General features: G+C 40.9%; 1 protein-coding gene across 2 annotated transcripts in view; it reads right to left on the bottom strand.

Moving 5' to 3' along the window:
* GTF2A1L (general transcription factor IIA subunit 1 like) overlaps positions 1-18,786 on the bottom strand; it is a 52,203-nt gene extending 33,417 nt beyond the window's left edge. The window contains exons 1-3 of one of the 2 annotated variants that reach the window (XM_064277115.1): positions 18,766-18,786; positions 16,278-16,379; positions 15,964-16,087 (exon numbers count right to left, since the gene is read on the bottom strand). In XM_064277115.1, the coding sequence (XP_064133185.1) occupies positions 15,964-16,087; positions 16,278-16,379; positions 18,766-18,786 (247 nt within the window). The remainder of the gene's footprint in view (positions 1-15,963; positions 16,088-16,277; positions 16,380-18,765) is intronic. The other variant, XM_064277116.1, reaches the window with a different exon arrangement.
* Positions 18,787-19,272: the final 486 nt, after the last annotated feature.

Below are 19,272 nucleotides of genomic sequence, written 5' to 3' on the forward strand. Positions count from 1 at the left end.
AGCCATTGATGTTGAATCACTCCTCAGAATTATTCCCTTGAGGAAATCTTTAAACCAAAACTATCCCCTGAAGTCATCTTGAAAGAGATTACCCAAATTAGTAAGGAATGTTTGCTTTGAGTATTACGCTGTTTTAAAGAATTATCTACATCTGATCAAACTGATGGCAGTAACTTGAAAGGTTAGAGAAGCTCGGGGGAAGTGAGCGTGTGTTAACAGTGGTGAAATCATCTGGAAGAGGACATGGAGAAAGGTATCACAACGTGAAAAATGTAACCTATGTCACCGGATTCTACGTTTAGAAATTGTTGAATTGGTATATGTGTTGTGTATATTTTCACCAAAAATTAAAAAAATAATAACCAAGAATATAAAAAATGCCAATTCATTCATTTCGTGAAAAGTTATTTACAGTACTTTGGTCAAGTAAGCAAGAACAGCTAGATAAACAAGTTTTAGGAATAAATGGTCTTCTGAAGACTGCATGTGAAGTAAGTACAACTGCTGAGAAAAATACAGGAACAAACTCCCTGAACTTCAACTCAACCTGCATGAAAGCTGCAAACCCATGTGTCTTTCCTTCATTATCTACCAATTTTCTATACTGTCCCTTCATTTGGAAACCCTGATGGCATAGTGGTTAAGTGCTATGGCTGCTAATCAAAATGTCGGCAGTTCAAATCTACCAGGTACTCCTTGGAAACTCTATGGGGCAGTTCTACTCTGTCCTATAGGGTCACAACTATGAGTCGGAATTGACTCGACAGCAGTGGGTTTGGTTTTGATTTTTTTGGTCCCTTCACTTGTAATACCTCTAAAAAGTTGACCTTGTTGGATATACAATCTAACATCTTTAAAAAATGTTTTAAATAGTAGCCCACAACAGAAGGATTTCAGTTCCACTGATGTAACCACAAATATTAAATACTCAAGGTTCATTTCACCCAGCTGAACTTGAGTGTTAAAATGTCATTTTGCCTTTTCTTTATAAAAACAACTTTTTAGCATGTTTATGCAGCACAGCTGCATTAAATGTAATGTTTATTATGGCCAGATTTTCACTTACAGCATTAAGGAAAATTACCCAAATATCTGTTTCTAGGATGCTAGGACAGCTCCATCATAGGCAACCAACAGCTCAGAAGAACAAACGTTTTTTAAACTAGCCATTCTTTCCACGTTAAGGTAACAGAAGTGAGGCTGCAAAGACTGATGGTTAAGGAAGCAGTGAATTATTTTTATTCTTTGTTCATCTATGGCTTTGCTTATTCACAGGCATTCCTTTAGAAAGGCTAAATTAGAAAGAACTGGAGTGGCAGAAACACAATGGTATTAGTCTTAATTAGCTGAAGTGAGCAAAGCTCAAGCTGCTACGGCTTAAGCCACAGCCTGAGAGGAAACAAAAATCTGTTAACACACTGTCTGAAGCAATTAAATGAATTTCTTGAGGAAGAACAGCAACCATTTTCCTCTGTTAAATACCCTGCAATAAATCCTGAAGGAGAATGCGCTATATTTAATGAAATCAAACACAGCTCTGAGAGTTTTACAAATGTCTTTACACCCATAGGAGTAAAAGTACTGAACTCACACAGTTCTAGAGTGAAGTTTCAAGTAGCTCCTATTTAATTTGATACTAAATTCACAAGTTATGTACACTATTGATGGATGCTCGCAAATTATATACACAACTAAAGATGCTTGAAACGTTCTTTTAAATATTCAGGATAACATTAATAACCAATTAAGTCTTAACAGAATATGTGTTCTTATGTAAACTAAGAGTATCAGAATTTATAACTTCATGTATATATTCCAGAAACATTAACTTTAATTTTCACAATGAGGTTTTATGACATAGAAAAAAATCAATCCCACAAACATAATTTAGGAAACTTTGAAGAAAATCTGGCAAAATAATATGTGCATTTCTAAGTATATTTTCTCCTACCCAGCATAAAAAATTCTTTGATATATTGTGACAGGTAAGAGTTTCAAAGTTCCTGGTCCTGCTTTGAACCATTCTGAGTCCTCACACCCAAATCACCTGATTCAAAAGGAACAAAGACTGGTCAGTTTCATCTCTGTGACTAAGCGTTAGCACAGGGAGGTCTCTGAATATTCTAACCTTCACATTGTCTACAGAACCAATGACGCCACTGAAATTTTCACCAGATCTGCCTAAGAACAAATGGGCACACTGTACCTATAGTTTAGGAGTACTAATGCTCAATGATAAAAGCCACCACAGGTTTCAATGTTCCTACTTACCTCTTCTTTCCTTCCATAATGATAACGACTGATGGTTTCGTTAAAAAGACCATTTGCAATAAAGACCAAATAACGGAAGCTGATGGGAAGGACCCTGGGAAAAGGCAATCATAGGCAGGTGACTCACTACACACACATCCCAGTTTATAACTGCTATTCTGTTGTTGTTAGGTGCCATCGAGTCAGTTCTGACTCAGCGACCCTACGCACAACAGAACGAAACACTGCCCGGTCCTGTGCCATCCTTACAATCGTTGTTATGCTCGAGCCCGTTGTTGCAGCCACTGTGTTGATCCACCTCGTTGCTATTCTGAGGTATCTATTAATAGAGCCCCACTGCCTTCTCAAAAGTGGATTACAGGAGGCGGGGCCAAGATGGCGGACTAGGTGGACGCTACCGCGGATCCCTCTTGCAACAAAGACTCGGAAAAACAAGTGAATCGATCACATACATAACAATCTACGAACCCTGAACAACAAACACAGATTTAGAGACGGAGAAAAAACAAATACGGAGAGGCAGCGATTGTTTTCAGAGCCTGGAGCCAGCGTACCAGTCAGGTGACCTTCGGCGCCCCATTTGGGGCAAAGCCCAGGGGGGCAGACGGCACAAACAAGGGGCCTACCCCTAGCCCCGAACTCATTCCGGGAGGGGGACAAGCCGGTTCGCGCGGGCGGCGTGGCGGCGCAGCCGGTGGGAAAAGTCCCCGGGAGGCAGTGACTGGTCTTGGAGCGGGGAGAGCAGCATCCCAGAAGGGGAGCCATCCCGCCGGGATTTAGGAGGGGAGCAGGCGCAGGGAGCTGCTCCACCCCCCTGAACTAACCCCGGGGGGGCCCAGCCGGTTCGCACGGGCGGCGTGTCGGCACAGCCGGTGGGAGAAGTCCCCGGGAGGCAGTGACTGGTCTTGGAGCGGGGAGAGCAGCGTCCCAGCCGGGGAACCGTCCCGCCAGGATTTTGGCGGGGCCAGAGCGCGGGGAGCCGCTCCACCGCCCTGAACTGACCCCGGGAGGGGGCCCAGCCAGTTCGCGAGGGCGGCGTAGCGACGCAGCCGGTGGGAGAAGACCCCGGGAGACAGTGACGGGACTTGGAGTGGGGAGAGTGGCGTCGCAGCCGGGACGCGTGGTCGCGGCATAGGTGCGGGGAGCTGCTCCGCTCGCCTGAGCTGATCCCAGGGGGGAGCCCAGCCTGTTCGCGGTGGTGGTGCGGCGACGCGGTAGGCGGGACGGGGAGTCCCCGGGAGGCAGCAACTGATTTTGGAGTCGGGAGTGCACCGCCCCAGACTGGCAGCTGAGGATCTGACCGTGACTCCAGTGGGCCAGACCCCCCGGGGGCAATCTCCACACAGACAGCACACATAGGCGACGCGCCCCACGGAAATCTTGGATATAACAGTCATTCCAAGCAAGACAAGCAACTCTGGCTATATTCTGAGGTGCTACTCTCCTATCTCTCTGATCCCTCCCCCACCCTCCCCAGGCGGCTTCATTAATATCCGAATAGCCTGAGCCAGAGGGAGAACTCTGATAGGGATCTGACTGCATTTTTTTTTAGCGGATTTTCTGGAAAAACTAGTTTCCCAGTGATGGCTCGGAGACAGCAGTCCATATCAAACCACATAAAGAAGCAGACTATGACAGCTTCTACAACCCCCCAAACAAAAGAATCAAAATCTTTCCCAAATGAAGATACAATCCTGGAATTATCAGATACAAAATATAAAAAACTAATTTACAGAATGCTTCAAGACATCACAAACAAAATAAGGCAAACTGCAGAAAAAGCCAAGGAAAAAAAAACAAGATAAAACTGTCGAAGAACTCAAAAAGATTATTCAAGAACATAGTGGAAAAATTAATAAGTTGCAAGAATCCATAGAGAGACAGCATGTAGAAATCCAAAAGATTAACAATAAAATTACAGAATTAGACAACGCAATAGGAAGTCAGAGGAGCAGACTCGAGCAATTAGAATGCAGACTGGGACATCTGGAGGACCAGGGAATCAACACCAACATAGCTGAAAAAAAATCAGATAAAAGAATTTTAAAAAATGAAGAAACCCTAAGAATCATGTGGGACTCTATCAAGAAGGATAACTTGCGGTTGATTGGAGTCCCAGAACGGGGGGGGGGGGGGGGGACAGAAAACACAGAGAAAATAGTTGAAGAACTCCTGACACAAAACCTCCCTGACATCATGAAAGACGAAAGGATATCTATACAAGATGCTCATCAAACCCCATTTAAGATTGATCCAAAAAGAAAAACACCAAGACATATTATCATCAAACTCGCCAAAACCAAAGATAAACAGAAAATTTTAAAAGCAGCCAGGGAGAAAAGAAAGGTTTCCTTCAAGGGAGAATCAATAAGAATAAGTTCAGACTACTCAGCAGAAACCATGCAGGCAAGAAGGGAATGGGACGACATATACAGAGCACTGAAGCAGAAAAACTGCCAGCCAAGGATCATATATCCAGCAAAACTCTCTCTGAAATATGAAGGCAAAATTAAGATATTTACAGATAAACACAAGTTCAGAGAATTTGCAAAAACCAAACCAAAGCTACAAGAAATACTAAAGGATATTGTTTGGTCAGAAAACCAATAATATCAGATACCAGCACAATACAAGGTCACAAAACAGAATGACCTGATATCAACTCAAATAGGGAAATCACAAAACCAAACAAATTAAGATTAATTAAAAAAAAAATAAAAAGTAAAATAACAATACATATAACAGGGAATCATGGAAGTCAGTAGGTAAAAGATCACAATAATCAAAAAGAGGGACTAAATATAGGAGGCATTGAACTGCCAGATGGAGTGTGATACAAGGCGATATAGAACGATACAAGTTAGGTTTTTACTTAGAAAAATAGGGGTAAATAATAAGGTAACCACAAAAAGGTATAACAACTCTATAACTCAAGAAAAACTAACGACTCAACTAACATAAAGTCAAACACTATGAAAATGAGGATCTCACAATTTACTAAGAAAAACGTCTCAGCACAAAAAAGTATGTGGAAAAATGAAATTGCCAACAACACACATGAAAAGGCATCAAAATGACAGCACTAAAAACTTATTTATCTATAATTACGCTGAATGTAAATGGACTAAATGCACCAATAAAGAGACAGAGAGTCACGGACTGGATAAAGAAACACGATCCATCTATATGCTGCCTACAAGAGACACACCTTAGACTTAGAGACACAAACAAACTAAAACTCAAAGGATGGAAAAAAGTATATCAAGCAAACAATAAGCAAAAAAGAAGAGGAGTAGCAATATTAATTTCTGACAAAATAGACTTTAGACTTAAATCCACCACAAAGGATAAAGAAGGACACTATATAATGATAAAAGGGACAATTGATCAGGAAGACATAACCATATTAAATATTTATGCACCCAATGACAGGGCTGCAAGATACATAAATCAAATTTTAACAGAATTGAAAAGTGAGATAGATACCTCCACAATTATAGTAGGAGAGTTCAACACACCACTTTCGGAGAAGGACAGGACATCCAGTAAGAAGCTCAATAGAGACATGGAAGACCTACTTACAACAATCAACCAACTTGACCTCATTGACTTATACAGAACTCTCCACCCAACTGCTGCAAAGTGTACTTTTTTTTCTAGCGCACATGGAACATTCTCTAGAATAGACCACATATTAGGTCATAAAACAAACCTTTGCAGAGTCCAAAACATCGAAATATTACAAAGCATCTTCTCAGACCACAAGGCAATAAAACTAGAAATCAATAAAAGAAAAACTAGGGAAAAGAAATCAAATACTTGGAAAATGAACAATACCCTCCTGAAAAAAGACTGGGTTATAGAAGACATCAAGGAGGGAATAAGGAAATTCATAGAATGCAACGAGAATGAAAATACTTCCTATCGAAACCTCTGGGACACAGCAAAAGCAGTGCTCAGAGGCCAATTTATATCAATAAATGCACACATACAAAAAGAAGAAAGAGCCAAAAGCAGAGAACTGTCCCTACAACTTGAACAAATAGAAAGTGAGCAACCAAAGAACCCATCAGGCACCAGAAGAAAACAAATAATAAAAATTAGAGCTGAACTAAATGAATTAGAGAACAGAAAAACAATTGAAAGAATTAACAAAGCCAAAAGCTGGTTCTTCGAAAAAATTAACAAAATTGATAAACCATTGGCTAGACTGACTAAAGAAATACAGGAAAGGAAACAAATAACCCGAATAAGAAACGAGAAGGACCACATCACAACAGAACCAAATGAAATTAAAAGAATCATTTCAGATTACTATGAAAAATTGTACTCTAACAAATTTGAAAACCTAGAAGAAATGGATGAATTCCTGGAAAAACACTACCTACCTAAACTAATGCATTCCGAAGTAGAACAACTAAATAGACCCATAACAAAAAAAGAGATTGAAACGGTAATCAAAAAACTTCCAACAAAAAAAAAGCCCTGGCCCGGACGGCTTCACTGCAGAGTTCTACCAAACTTTCAGAGAAGAGTGAACACCACTACTACTAAAGGTATTTCAAAGCATAGAAAAGGACGGATTACTACCCAACTCATTCTATGAAGCCACCATCTCCCTGATACCAAAACCAGGTAAAGACATTACAAAAAAAGAAAATTACAGACCTATATCCCTCATGAACATAGATGCAAAAATCCTCAACAAAATTCTAGCCAATAGAATCCAACAACACATCAAAAAAATAATTCACCATGATCAAGGGGGATTTATACCAGGTATGCAAGGCTGGTTTAATATCAGAAAAACCATTAATGTAATCCATCGCATAAATAAAACAAAAGATAAAAACCACATGATCTTATCAATTGATGCAGAAAAGGCATTTGACAAAGTCCAACACCCATTCATGATAAAAACTCTTACCAAAATAGGAATTGAAGGAAAATTCCTCAACATAATAAAGGGCATCTCAAAGCCAACAGCCAATGTCACTCTAAATGGAGAGAACCTGAAAGCATTTCCCTTGAGAACGGGAACCAGACAAGGATGCCCTTTATCACCGCTCTTATTCAACATCGTACTTGAAGTCCTAGCCGGGGCAATTAGGCTACACAAAGAAATAAAGGGTATCTGGATTGGCAAGGAGGAAGTAAAGCTATCACTATTTGCAGATGACATGATCTTATACACAGAAAACCCTAAGGAATCCTCCAGAAAACTACTGAAACTAATAGAAGAGTTTGGCAGAGTCTCAGGTTATAAAATAAACACACAAAAATCACTTGGATTCCTCTACATGAACAAAAAGAACACTGAAGAGGCAATAACCAAATCAATACCATTCACAGTAGCCCCCAAGAAGATAAGATACTTAGGAATAAATCTTACCAAGGATGTAAAAGACCTATACAAAGAAAACTACAAAGCTCTACTACAAGAAATTCAAAAGGACATACTTAAGTGGAAAAACATACCTTGCTCATGGATAGGAAGACTTAACATAGTAAAAATGTCTATTCTACCAAAAGCCATCAATACATATAACGCACTTCCAATCCAAATTCCAATGTCATATTTTAAGGGGATAGAGAAACAAATCACAATTTCATATGGAAGGGAAAGAACCCCCGGATAAGCAAAGCATTACTGAAAAAGAAGAAGAAAGTGGGAGGCCTCACTCTACCTGATTTCAGAGCCTATTATACAGCCACAGTAGTCAAAACAGCCTGGTACTGGTACAACAACAGGCACATAGACCAATGGAACAGAATTGAGAACCCAGATATAACTCCATCCATGTATGAGCAGCTGATATTTGACAAAGGACCAGTGTCAGTTAATTGGGGAAAAGATAGTCTTTTTAACAAATGGTGCTGGCATAACTGGATATCCATTTGCAAAAGAATGAAACAGGACCCATACCTCACACCATGCACAAAAACTAACTCCAAGTGGATCAAAGACCTAAACATAAAGACTAAAACGATAAAGATCATGGAAGAAAAAATAGGGACAACCCAAGGAGCCCTAATACAAGGCATAAACAGAATACAAAACATTACCAAAAATGATGAAGAGAAACCAGATAACTGGGAGCTCCTAAAAATCAAACATCTATGCTCATCTAAAGACTTCACCAAAAGAGTAAAAAGACCACCTACAGGCTGGGAAAGAATTTTCAGCTATGACATCTCAGACCAGCGCCTGATCTCTAAAATCTACATGATTCTGTCAAAACTCAACCACAAAAAGACAAACAACCCAATCAAGAAGTGGGCAAAGGATATGAACACACATTTCACTAAAGAAGATATTCAGGCAGCCAACAGATACATGAGAAAATGCTCTCGATCATTAGCCATTAGAGAAATGCAAATTAAAACCACGATGAGATTCCATCTCACTCCAACAAGGCTGGCATTAATCCAAAAAACACAAAATAATAAATGTTGGAGAGGCTGTGGAGAGACTGGAACTCTTATTCACTGCTGGTGGGAATGTAAAATGGTACAACCACTTTGGAAATCTATCTGGCGTTATCTTAAACAGTTAGAAATAGAACTACCATACAACCCAGAAATCCCACTCCTCGGAATATACCCTAGAGATACAAGAGCCCTCACACAAACAGATATATGCACACCCATGTTTATTGCAGCTGTTTACAATAGCAAAAAGCTGGAAGCAACCAAGGTGTCCGTCAACGGATGAATGGGTAAATAAATTGAGGTATATTCACACAATGGAATACTACGCATCGATAAACAACAGTGACGAATCTCTGAAACATTTCATAACATGGAGGAACCTGGAAGGCATTATGCTGAGCGAAATGAGTCAGAGGCAAAAGGACAAATATTGTATAAGACCACTATTATAAGATCTTGAGAAATAGTAAAAACTGAGAAGAACACATACTTTTGTGGTTACGAAGGGGGGAGGGAGGGAGGGAGGGAGAGGGTTTTTTATTGATTAATCAGTAGATAAGAACTGCTTTGGGTGAAGGGAAAGACAACACTCAATACATGGAAGGTCAGCTCAATTGGACTGGACCAAAAGCAAAGAAGTTTCCGGGATAAAATGAATGCTTCAAAGGTCAGCGGAGCAAGGGCGGGGGTCTGGGGAACATGGTTTGTGGGGACTTCTATGTCAATTGGCAAAATAATTCTATTATGAAAACATTCTGCATCCCACTTTGAAATGTGGCGTCTCGGGTCTTAAAGGCTAACAAGTGGCCATCTAAGATGCATCAATTGGTCTCAACCCACCTGGAGCAAAGGAAAATGAAGAACACCAAGGTCACATGACAACTAGGAGCCCAAGAGACAGGAAGGGCCACATGAACCAGAGACCTACATCACCCTGAGACCAGAAGAACTAGTTGGTGCCCGGCCACAATCGATGACTGCCCTGACAGGGAGCACAACAGAGAACTCCTGAGGGAACAGGAGATCAGTGGGATGCAGACCCCAAATTCTCATAAAAAGACCATACTTAATGGTCTGACTGAGACTAGAGGAATCCCGGCGGCCATGCTCCCCAGACCTTCTGTCGGCACAAGACAGGAACCATCTCCGAAGACAACTCATCAGACATGAAAGTGACTGGTCAGCGGGTGGGAAAGAGATGCTGATGAAGAGTGAGCTAATTATATCAGGTGGACACTTGAGAGTGTGTTGGCAGCTCGTCTGGAGGGGGGATGGGAGGATAGAGAGAGAGGGAAGCTGGCAAAATTGTCACGAAACGAGAGACTGAAAGGGCTGACTCAATAGGGGAAGAGCAGATGGGAGTACGGAGTAAGATGTATGTAAACTTATATGTGACAGACTGATTGGATTTGTAAACGTTCACTTGAAGCTTAATAAAAGTTAATTAATAAAAAAAGTGGATTACAGATCATATATCACCACCGTAAAAGTACAGTAGTCCCTCAGACTTCGGGGTGTTTGACAGGTCAGAACTATTTTCACAATACCAATACATGCCTTTTTCTTTTTTTGGATGATGCAAAAGCAATGATGAGTAAACTACAGACACCTTAGCATGAATTGAGGCAGCAGACACTGTCTTCTCCACTGTCACTTACTCTCGGAAAACAGTTTCACTTAAGGTCTTTGATGAAACCACAGGAGTTTTACCAAATTTTCAGTCCTCACGTACACTCACTTCTCTTTCCTATTCCATGTGATGAAACGAGGAGAAAACATAAAACACGTCTTCAGCACATTGAAGAGCAAGAAGTAGGAGGAAGAACATTTGTGTGATTCCTTAAATTGGGTGCAGACTTATCCTTCTTTTTCATGAAACATCTGTCTTAGTCACCTAGTGCTGCTATAACAGAAATACCACAAGTGGATAGCTTTAACAAAGGAAAGTTTATTCTCTCACAGTCCAGTACACTACAAGTTCGAGTTGAGAGCACTGCCTCCAGGGAGACGACTTTCTCTGTCAGCTCTGGAGGAAGGTCCTTGTCGTTGGTCTTCCCTTGGTCTGGGAGCATCTCAGCACAGGAACCTCAGGTCCAAAGGACATGCTCTGCTACTGGTGCTTCTTTCTTGGTTGTGTGAGGTCCCCATGTCTCTCTGCTCACTTCTCTCTATTATACTTCAAAAGGGATTGGCTTAAGACACTGTCTAATCTTGTAGATCCCATCAATGCAACCACCACTAATCCATCTCATTACATCATGGTGACAGAATTTACAACACACAGTGAAATCACATCAGATGACAAAATGGTGGACAATCCTACAATACTCAGAATCATGAGCCAGCCAAGCTGACATATTTTAGGGGGACACAATTCAACCCATGACATTCCACCCTTTGGCCCCCAAAAATTCACGTCCTTGCCACATGTAAAACACATTTACCCCATCGCGTCATTGCAAAAGTCTTAAATCAACTACAAGTCCCAAATCCAAAAATTCCTCTTCATCTGTGAAATCCAGAACACAATTTATCTGCTTCTGAAGTACAATGGTGCAACAGCCACAAGGTAGGTATTTCCATTACAAATGGGAGAAACTGGAGTGAAAGAAGACATTAACAGGCACCAAACAAGTTAGCAGAACACATTACATCAGCCCTCAAGGCCTGAAAATAATCCTCTGTTCTCTGAGATCATTCACACGATACCCCTGCCCTCCAGACTCTAGGTATTGGCCACACTCTCTGGAATGTGACTGGAGGCCCCTCAGCCCTGGGCTTCAGCTCCACCTTCCAGGCCCACTGGGGTGGCCACTCTGCTCCTTCGGCTTTAGGCGCACCATTCTCCTAGTTCATCTGAGTGGCAACTCCACCTTTAGAAACACCAGATGCCATGGCTCCACCCTTTGAAACCACCAGAGGTTGAGGCCATACCTTTTGAGTCTGAGGCAGCTTGGCTTCCTGTTCCTTATAGCTTCAGATTCTGCTTCCTGGTTGCTTGGTCCCTCAGACCCTCCCCTCGGGCCGCACACCCACATCTCCCCTGCTGGGGCAAGCGTTCCAGCTCTGTAGCTCTACTAATAGGTGCCTGGAGGCACCCCACTCTGCCAGTAAACTTTGGCTGGAAGGCACTCAGCTCTCTTGCTCCATGGGTCGGCAAGCCTAGTTCCACCAGTAAGTGCCCAGAGATACCCCTCTCTGCCAGGAAGCCTCCTACACACAGGCACTCAGCTCTCTCGCTCTATGGGTCAGCTCCAGCAACGTCTCATGCTGGTCTGCTGCTGCTGCTTCTCTCAGCCTGTGCCATCTCCATGTAACAGCTCTCCTCACTTCCTTCTGAGTCCTCTATCCATTCACACTTCCAAACTGCTTCCACATTTTAGGAATCTGTTAGAACAGCACCCCACTCCCAGTACCAAATTCTGTCTTGGTCATCTAGTGCTGCCGTAACAGAAATACCACAGGTAGATGGCTTTAACAAAGAGAAGTTTATTCTCTCACAGTCCAGTAGGCTAGAAGTTCAAATTCAGGACACCAGTTCCAGGGGAAGGTTTTCTCTCTCTGTCAGCTCTGGAGGAAGGTCCTTGTCATCAGTCTTCCCTTGGTCTGGGAGCATCTCAGCATAGGAACCTCAGTTCCAAAGGACACACTCCCAGTGCTTCTTTCTTGGTGTTATCAGGTCCCCATGTCTCTCTGCTCACTTCTCTTTTTCATATCTCAAAACAGACTGGCTTAAGACACTAACTAATCTTGTAGATCTCATCAATGTAACTGCTACTAACCCATCTCATTACATCATAGTGACAGGATTTACAACACATAGGAAAATCACATCAGTTGACAAAATGGCAGATAAATCATACAATACTGGGAATCATGACCTAGCCAAGCTGACAGATATTTTGGGAGGACGCAATTCAATCTATGACAACATCATTTTTACATGAAGGAATAACTGACAGAAACTATGGTTATACAGACTGGAGCATTTGGCAGACTTTTTTTTTTTTTTTTTTTTGGTATCCATTACTGCAAGGAAAACAACTGACAGCATTTGTATGCCAAAGAAAAGACTCAAGCTTTTAAGCAAAAATCAGAATTTTGGAAAATTTAGATCTACCACAGTAAGCTTGACAGGTTTCCCATATTTGAAACACTTTCGTGATGAGATGATCGGCGATATTTAATGAACAGGATTTTACCTTGTATAACAAATGTGTCAACTGGGTAACTTAGTGAACCAATCTTTTCCAAATAACCAACATATGCTACAAATCGACACATAGGTTAAAGAGTCATTCAAAGTGCAGGATAAGCAATGAATTTTAGTATAATGTTATGAAAAATTTATTAATATGGTGTCAGGTTCCACCTTGTGGCTAACCTCTCAGAAACTACCATGTGTGGAGTTTTGGTGCTGTACCATCTGAGAAAGCTATTAAAATACTTTTTTCTTTTCTGACTATGTATCTGTAAGAGGTAGACTTTCTTAGTGTATTTAAACCAAAACAACATAATCGAGACGGACTGAATTTAGAAGCAGATATTAAGCTGGACATTAAAAAGCTCTGCATAAAAAACTAAAACAATGCCATTCGTCTAACAAAGTATTTTTTTTGTTGTTTTCTGGGAAATTGTTATTTTTCATAAACGTGTTATTATGCTAACATGTAATAGGTTTTTAAAACTGATTAATACACCAACTTTTTCAAGTATCTCAGTTTTAATTTCTAGTAGGATATAAACCAACTGCGGTCGAGTGGATTCTGACTCATAGCGACCCTGTAGGGTTTCTAAGGCTGTTAATCTCTACGGAGACAGACTGCCACATCTTTCTTCCGAGGAGCTGCTGGTGGTTTTGAACTGCCAACTTTTTAGTTAGCAGTCAGTCGCTTTAACCACTGCACCACCCGGGCTCCTTAATATGATATATAATCAAAAACCAAACCCGCTGCCGTCCAGTCAATTCCAACTCATAGCAACCCTACAGGACAGAGTAGAGCTGCCCCATGGAGTTTCCAAGGAGCACCTGGTGGATTCAAACTGCTGACCTTTTGGTTAACAGCTGTAGCACTTAACCAATGTGCCACCAGGGCTTCCATATATGATATATAGATATTTATAATCCACATAAATAACAGCTCTTTGGGGTTCTCAATTTCTAAGAGTATAATAGGGTCCTAAGACCAAATAAGAACTAAAGATCCATGAAACTACTAAATAAATGGATTTTTTATGTGGTTGGGCAAGTGGTGGAACAGACGAATGACTCAGTCCACTGCTGATCTAATTTGAACTTATTATCAAAGGAGATAAAAAGGCTATAGACATTAGTTTAGGTTATTTTAATCACACTTAAGCATTAAGATTAAGAAGTAGTTCAATTTTATGACACTACTTACTTGGAAAATGTTATTGTATGGTAGCTAGTAATGAAGAGAGGAACAAGGCCTATAAGGCATTTTTAAAAACTACACGTACTTCCTCTTGAACCACTTCATTATAAATGTTGTAGAAGAGAATAAAAAGAAAAATTGTCTTGTTTAAAATGCAATTATTTCTATTACTCTAACTTCTAAGATATCGAGTAAGATGCTGAGTGAAAACCAGCTAGATATATTAACTGCAAGACTTGTGATTTAAATGACTGGTAATATTACCATCTTGCGGCAAAACCAAGTACTGCAATTCTGAATGACAAAGAACCTGAGAAGTCTAACTAGACTTTGGCTAAAAGACATCAAGTGTTTCCTTCTCCACACTACCACCTCTGTTCCACCCCTCGGAAAAAAAAATCTTTAAATTCCTTTATAAATAAGATAGAGATAAGGGGAAAAAAAGTTAAGAAGAGTGTTACTTAAACATGGAAGTACAGGGGATGTCCTGATAAAACCATAAAGTTAAAAATGAAAGCATAGCCCCAAAAACCCAACAACTGATGAAAAATGTTTCAATGTGTCAATTTAGAAATTAACACAACCACGGGTAATTTTTATAAGCATAGTACTGGGTAAAACTCACGTTTGGTGATTCAATATTCATTGTTAATTTATTTCATTTTTATAAATTATAATTGCTGTCATACTTAAATTCTCTCATTTTTAATAATGATACTATTACTTCTTCTCTTCACCTTGGCACAAGTGATTTTCATGTGAATTTACCTGAGCATGCGATGAACGCTCGAGTTATTACTGACAACCTAACCCAAGCCTGCCTGCACTTGTTAAGAGACACCAGTCTACTGAATTTCAGTAAAACTCAATAAAACCTATTTGTGTATGTCTCCGTAGACACAGGTACACCCAGTACAGCAGCAAAAATACAGTAAGAACCAGAGGAGAAAAGAAAGATTAAAGGCTAGAAAGACAGAATAGTATCAAAACCAAAAACCAAACCCACTGCAACCCTATACAACAGAGAACTGTCCCATAGGGTTTCCAAGGCTGTAACCTTTTTTTTTTTTTTTTTAAATCTTTACAGAAGCAGGCTGCCACATCTCTCTCCCAAGGAGCAGCTGGTGGGTTCGAACCACCACCTTTCCGTTGGCAGACCAGCACCTAACCACCATGCCACCTGGGCTCTCTAGAAGAGTACCAGTACCACTTTTATCTAATCAGCTAAGTCATTTCCAGTTTACATATATATATATATATATATATACATATACACCGTGGACGAATATTTTCCTTAAAAGCAGAGATCTAGATTCAAGAAGTCCAAAAATAAAGGTAAAATGCGTATGGTCAATTTCTAGCCATTATTTTACATACCCAGAAGAGAAAGTAGTCTGAATAATCTCCATACTCTTATGAACTCTGTTTTGTTTCCGATACATTAACAGGATTATAATGCAGAAAAGGAGAGAGCAGAAGACAGTGCACACGCTCACAGGCATGCGCCTTTCCGTCTGCTGCCTAAGCAATGGTGGCTGGATTCCTCCTTGACTAGACCCAATCCAACTCTCTGATGGAACCAGTGGGTTCTCCAACAGCCCACAAACTATACAACTTGTTCCTCTGAAGGCTTTAACACTTTTTGTGAAACTTGACACGAAAAACAAACAAAAAATAGCAATTTGAGAAACTGATTTTTTTCATCATAGTTACATGGGGTGATGGTTCACGCTCAGTTTATTTAACAGGAATCACCATAAGGTACAAACAAGCCTTCTCACCTTAAAAACACTACCCTAATGAAAAAAACCCCACCAAAGGAATTTGTTCTGAAGATTCAAACAGTACTAATTTACTATCCAACCTGCTGATGTTTGCAATGTTTGGTGCAAGCCATGTGGCAACTGAAGGGTGAAGAGAGGTGAATGGATGCTATTTCTGAAGAAATCATCTGTTGCTTTAGACTGCAAGATCTTGGTTTCCCAGAGCTGCAGAGAAAAATGGTTTGTTTTTAAAAAAAAAAAATCATTGGGACATATTATTTCTGTTTTTTATAACATTTTTAATTTAATTGTCATCTAATAGCACAATGAACGGGTAAGGACTAAACTAAAATTTACCACTTTTTATAGCTGAAAAAAATAAAAAAGGAGAGAGAAACATGTATTGTCTACAAACCTGCTTCAAGTCTTTTAAGACCTGTTCCTCTATGCCTTCTTCAGCAAATAGATTCCGCACTCTTTCAATTACATCTTCAATTACAGATCTGTAGAGTGTAGGCTACATAAAAGCACTTGTTAAAGGTTTAAATTCCACGTTTGCATGTATTTACCCTTAAAAGACATGCAATGTACTCTCTAACTTGTAGTTTAAAGAAAAGCCACTATAAGGACTTTTACTAACTACCTCCCACTCCCAGTATCATCTTAAAAACCAAAACCAAACCCATTACTGTGGAGCTGATTTCAACTCATAGCAACCAAGCCTAAAGGACAGAGAAGAACTGCCTCACAGGGTTTCAAGGAGCGGCTAGAGGCTTTGAACTACCGGCCTTTTGGTTAGCAGCCAAGCTCTTAACCACTGTGCCACCGTCTCTCTTAGCTTTCCATAAATTGTATTAGCTTCAGGCCCATATCTGGATATGAGATGGATTTCTTAACAAAAACTAAGAAGGACCTGAACCAACTTTACCCTTACACAATCTACAAATTTCATAAGGGTAAGTAACATCTAGGAGCCCCGGTGACGCAGTGGTTAAGTGTTCAGCTGGTAACCAAAAGGTCGGCAGTTCAAATCCACCATCCACCCCTTGAAAACCCTATGGGGCAGTACTACACTGTCCTCTAGGGTCACTATGAGTCAGAATTGGCTTGATGGCAATGGCTTTTTTTTTTTAAGTAACATCCTAATACACTTCCTAGTAAAAACATGCCAAGACAATAATATTAAGCAGATCTCTACTCAGATTATACACTGGTTTTACCAACAGAACAACGGATGCATGAAAAAAGTCCTTCATATCTATGTAAATTGTGCTCTCTCCCCCACCCTAGCCCCAAAGTGGCAAATGTGCTAACAATACTGACCTAGTGGACGTTCCACTGATTAAAACAAACAAACAAAAAAAGGCAAAACAGGAATTTAGTTGAGCTGCTCTTATTTCAAATTGCTTCATCAGGTCAAAATGAACTTTGTGCCATCCTAGGACTGCTTTCTCATAAACACTCTAAACATTCCTGCTCATGCGATCGGTGGGTAAGGCTTTAAACTAAATCTTCTAAAGATCCAGGGCAACCCTATGAATAGGCTAATCAGAAATGTTTAAATAAGAAGGTATTCACAAGCACATCCATTGGGATTAAGTGCCCCAAGATTAGTTGCTTTTTTTAGAATGGTTTACCTTGATTAAAAAAAAAATTAAGGCTTGCTAAATCAACACCTGAGGATTAGTCCCACCCTAGCGTGATCACATTTAAAGCTGGGGGAAGTGGAGGGGGAGGGGACTCCTAGGTCTAAAAACATCTTTAAGATCCACCCTCCCGGCCTAAAAGCAGCAGTCAAAAAAAAAAGAGAGCCCATTAAAACAATTTTTTGAAACCAAAATAGGTATTGGACATACTTTCTCTTTCGAGGCTTTATTTTTGCTTTACCTTTGATAAAACGGCATATAGTCCAGGAAATCTATTTTAACCCCTCGTTAAGTAAAAGAAAACACACACCCCTTCCTGGAGTTCATGTCAGATAAAATAGTACACACGGTAAATGTGTATTCAAGTATAAGTATTTTACGTATCTTAAAACGCATTAACATCAGAAGTAGATGCACATTAAAATAATCTCTAAAAATAGACCTTTTTAGGCTGGCATATGTATCATTCACAGAACATATGAAAATGACACACCTATAAACACACTGCCTTTCACAAAATGTGAGATTTGTTGACCGGAACTAAAAATAAAGGTGAATTCTTGATTTTTTTTTTCCTTTTAATTCAGGTTTTTAAGATTGATGGAGGGTCTTAAAGTGCGTGTATCCTATAAACTCTCACTGTGAGATTTAGATAGCTGTCGAGTAAAAGATAAATGTCTTTTTTTTAATTCGAATTGTACACTTACGCATTAAGATGCTAAAGAAGGGGACTTTGAAGGGCCCAAAAAATACGCGGTTGAGTAACACGAAACACCACATTACCTAGTTTTCATGTTAGTAAAAAAATATGGCTTGGAATCAACAATACTCATACTAAAAATGAGAATTACAGTACAAATGAACCTGGAAATTTTCTTGACTCAGGAAACTGGGAGGATTTTGGGTTCCACCTAAAGTACCCCATTGTTTTTGTTAGTTGCGATCGAGTCAGCAATCCCGTGTGCAGAGTAGAACTGCCCCAGCGTGCCACCCAGGGTCTTCCTCAATTTGGGTGAGAAAAAAGACGAAGAGGGGGAAACTTGCTCTTCCGGTCAGGGGCCAGGGCCAACTTCCGGTTCACTGGCCCTCTTCGGCTTCCTCCAACACAGAGGTGAAGAAGATGCGGTTTCAGAAAGTCTGTGAGGGACCAGGGTAAAGAAAGGGGTGTGCCGGTGGGGCTGCCTGGAGTCATGCGTCCAGGGTCGTGGGGGGCTCCCCCTACACCCTGCTCAGGCCAGAGACCAGGCTCGTCCTTACCACAGAGTTGGCACAAGCCATGCCGGTGGACTCAGCGCCTCGCGCGTGCGCAGCACGCCTGACCCCCGCAGGAAGCGCATCCGGGGCGTTTTTTGAACGCTTGGTGTGCGCGGCCTGCGCAGCCGCAGAAGGACGCGGGAGCGGGGCGGGGAAGGAGAGGAAGGTTAACGAAATAAGCTGTCTTAGCTGGAGGGGTGGATCCGGGCACCTTGGCCTGAGTCAAGGCAGCTAAAATGGGTGGTTTACTCGGGTCTAGGCCAACTCTTGAGCCCTGTGGCGAAGTAGCTAAGAGCTGGGCTGCTAACCAAAAAGGTCGCCATTGGAATCCACCAGCCGCTCCTTGGGCAGTCCTACTCTCCACTGGAGGGCAGCGGTTTTTGGTTTAGACCAATGCCGGGCAGCTCACGTGACCCTTAAGTACCCTGATTTCCTCAATCTGTGAAATAGACTTCAGGAAAAGTGGAGGGGCAAGGAAGTGACCATTCGCCCTTATTGCAGCTTTGAAAT

This window comes from Loxodonta africana, chromosome 26 (assembly GCF_030014295.1).
Source record: "Loxodonta africana isolate mLoxAfr1 chromosome 26, mLoxAfr1.hap2, whole genome shotgun sequence".
Classification (NCBI taxonomy): Eukaryota; Metazoa; Chordata; class Mammalia; order Proboscidea; family Elephantidae; genus Loxodonta; species Loxodonta africana.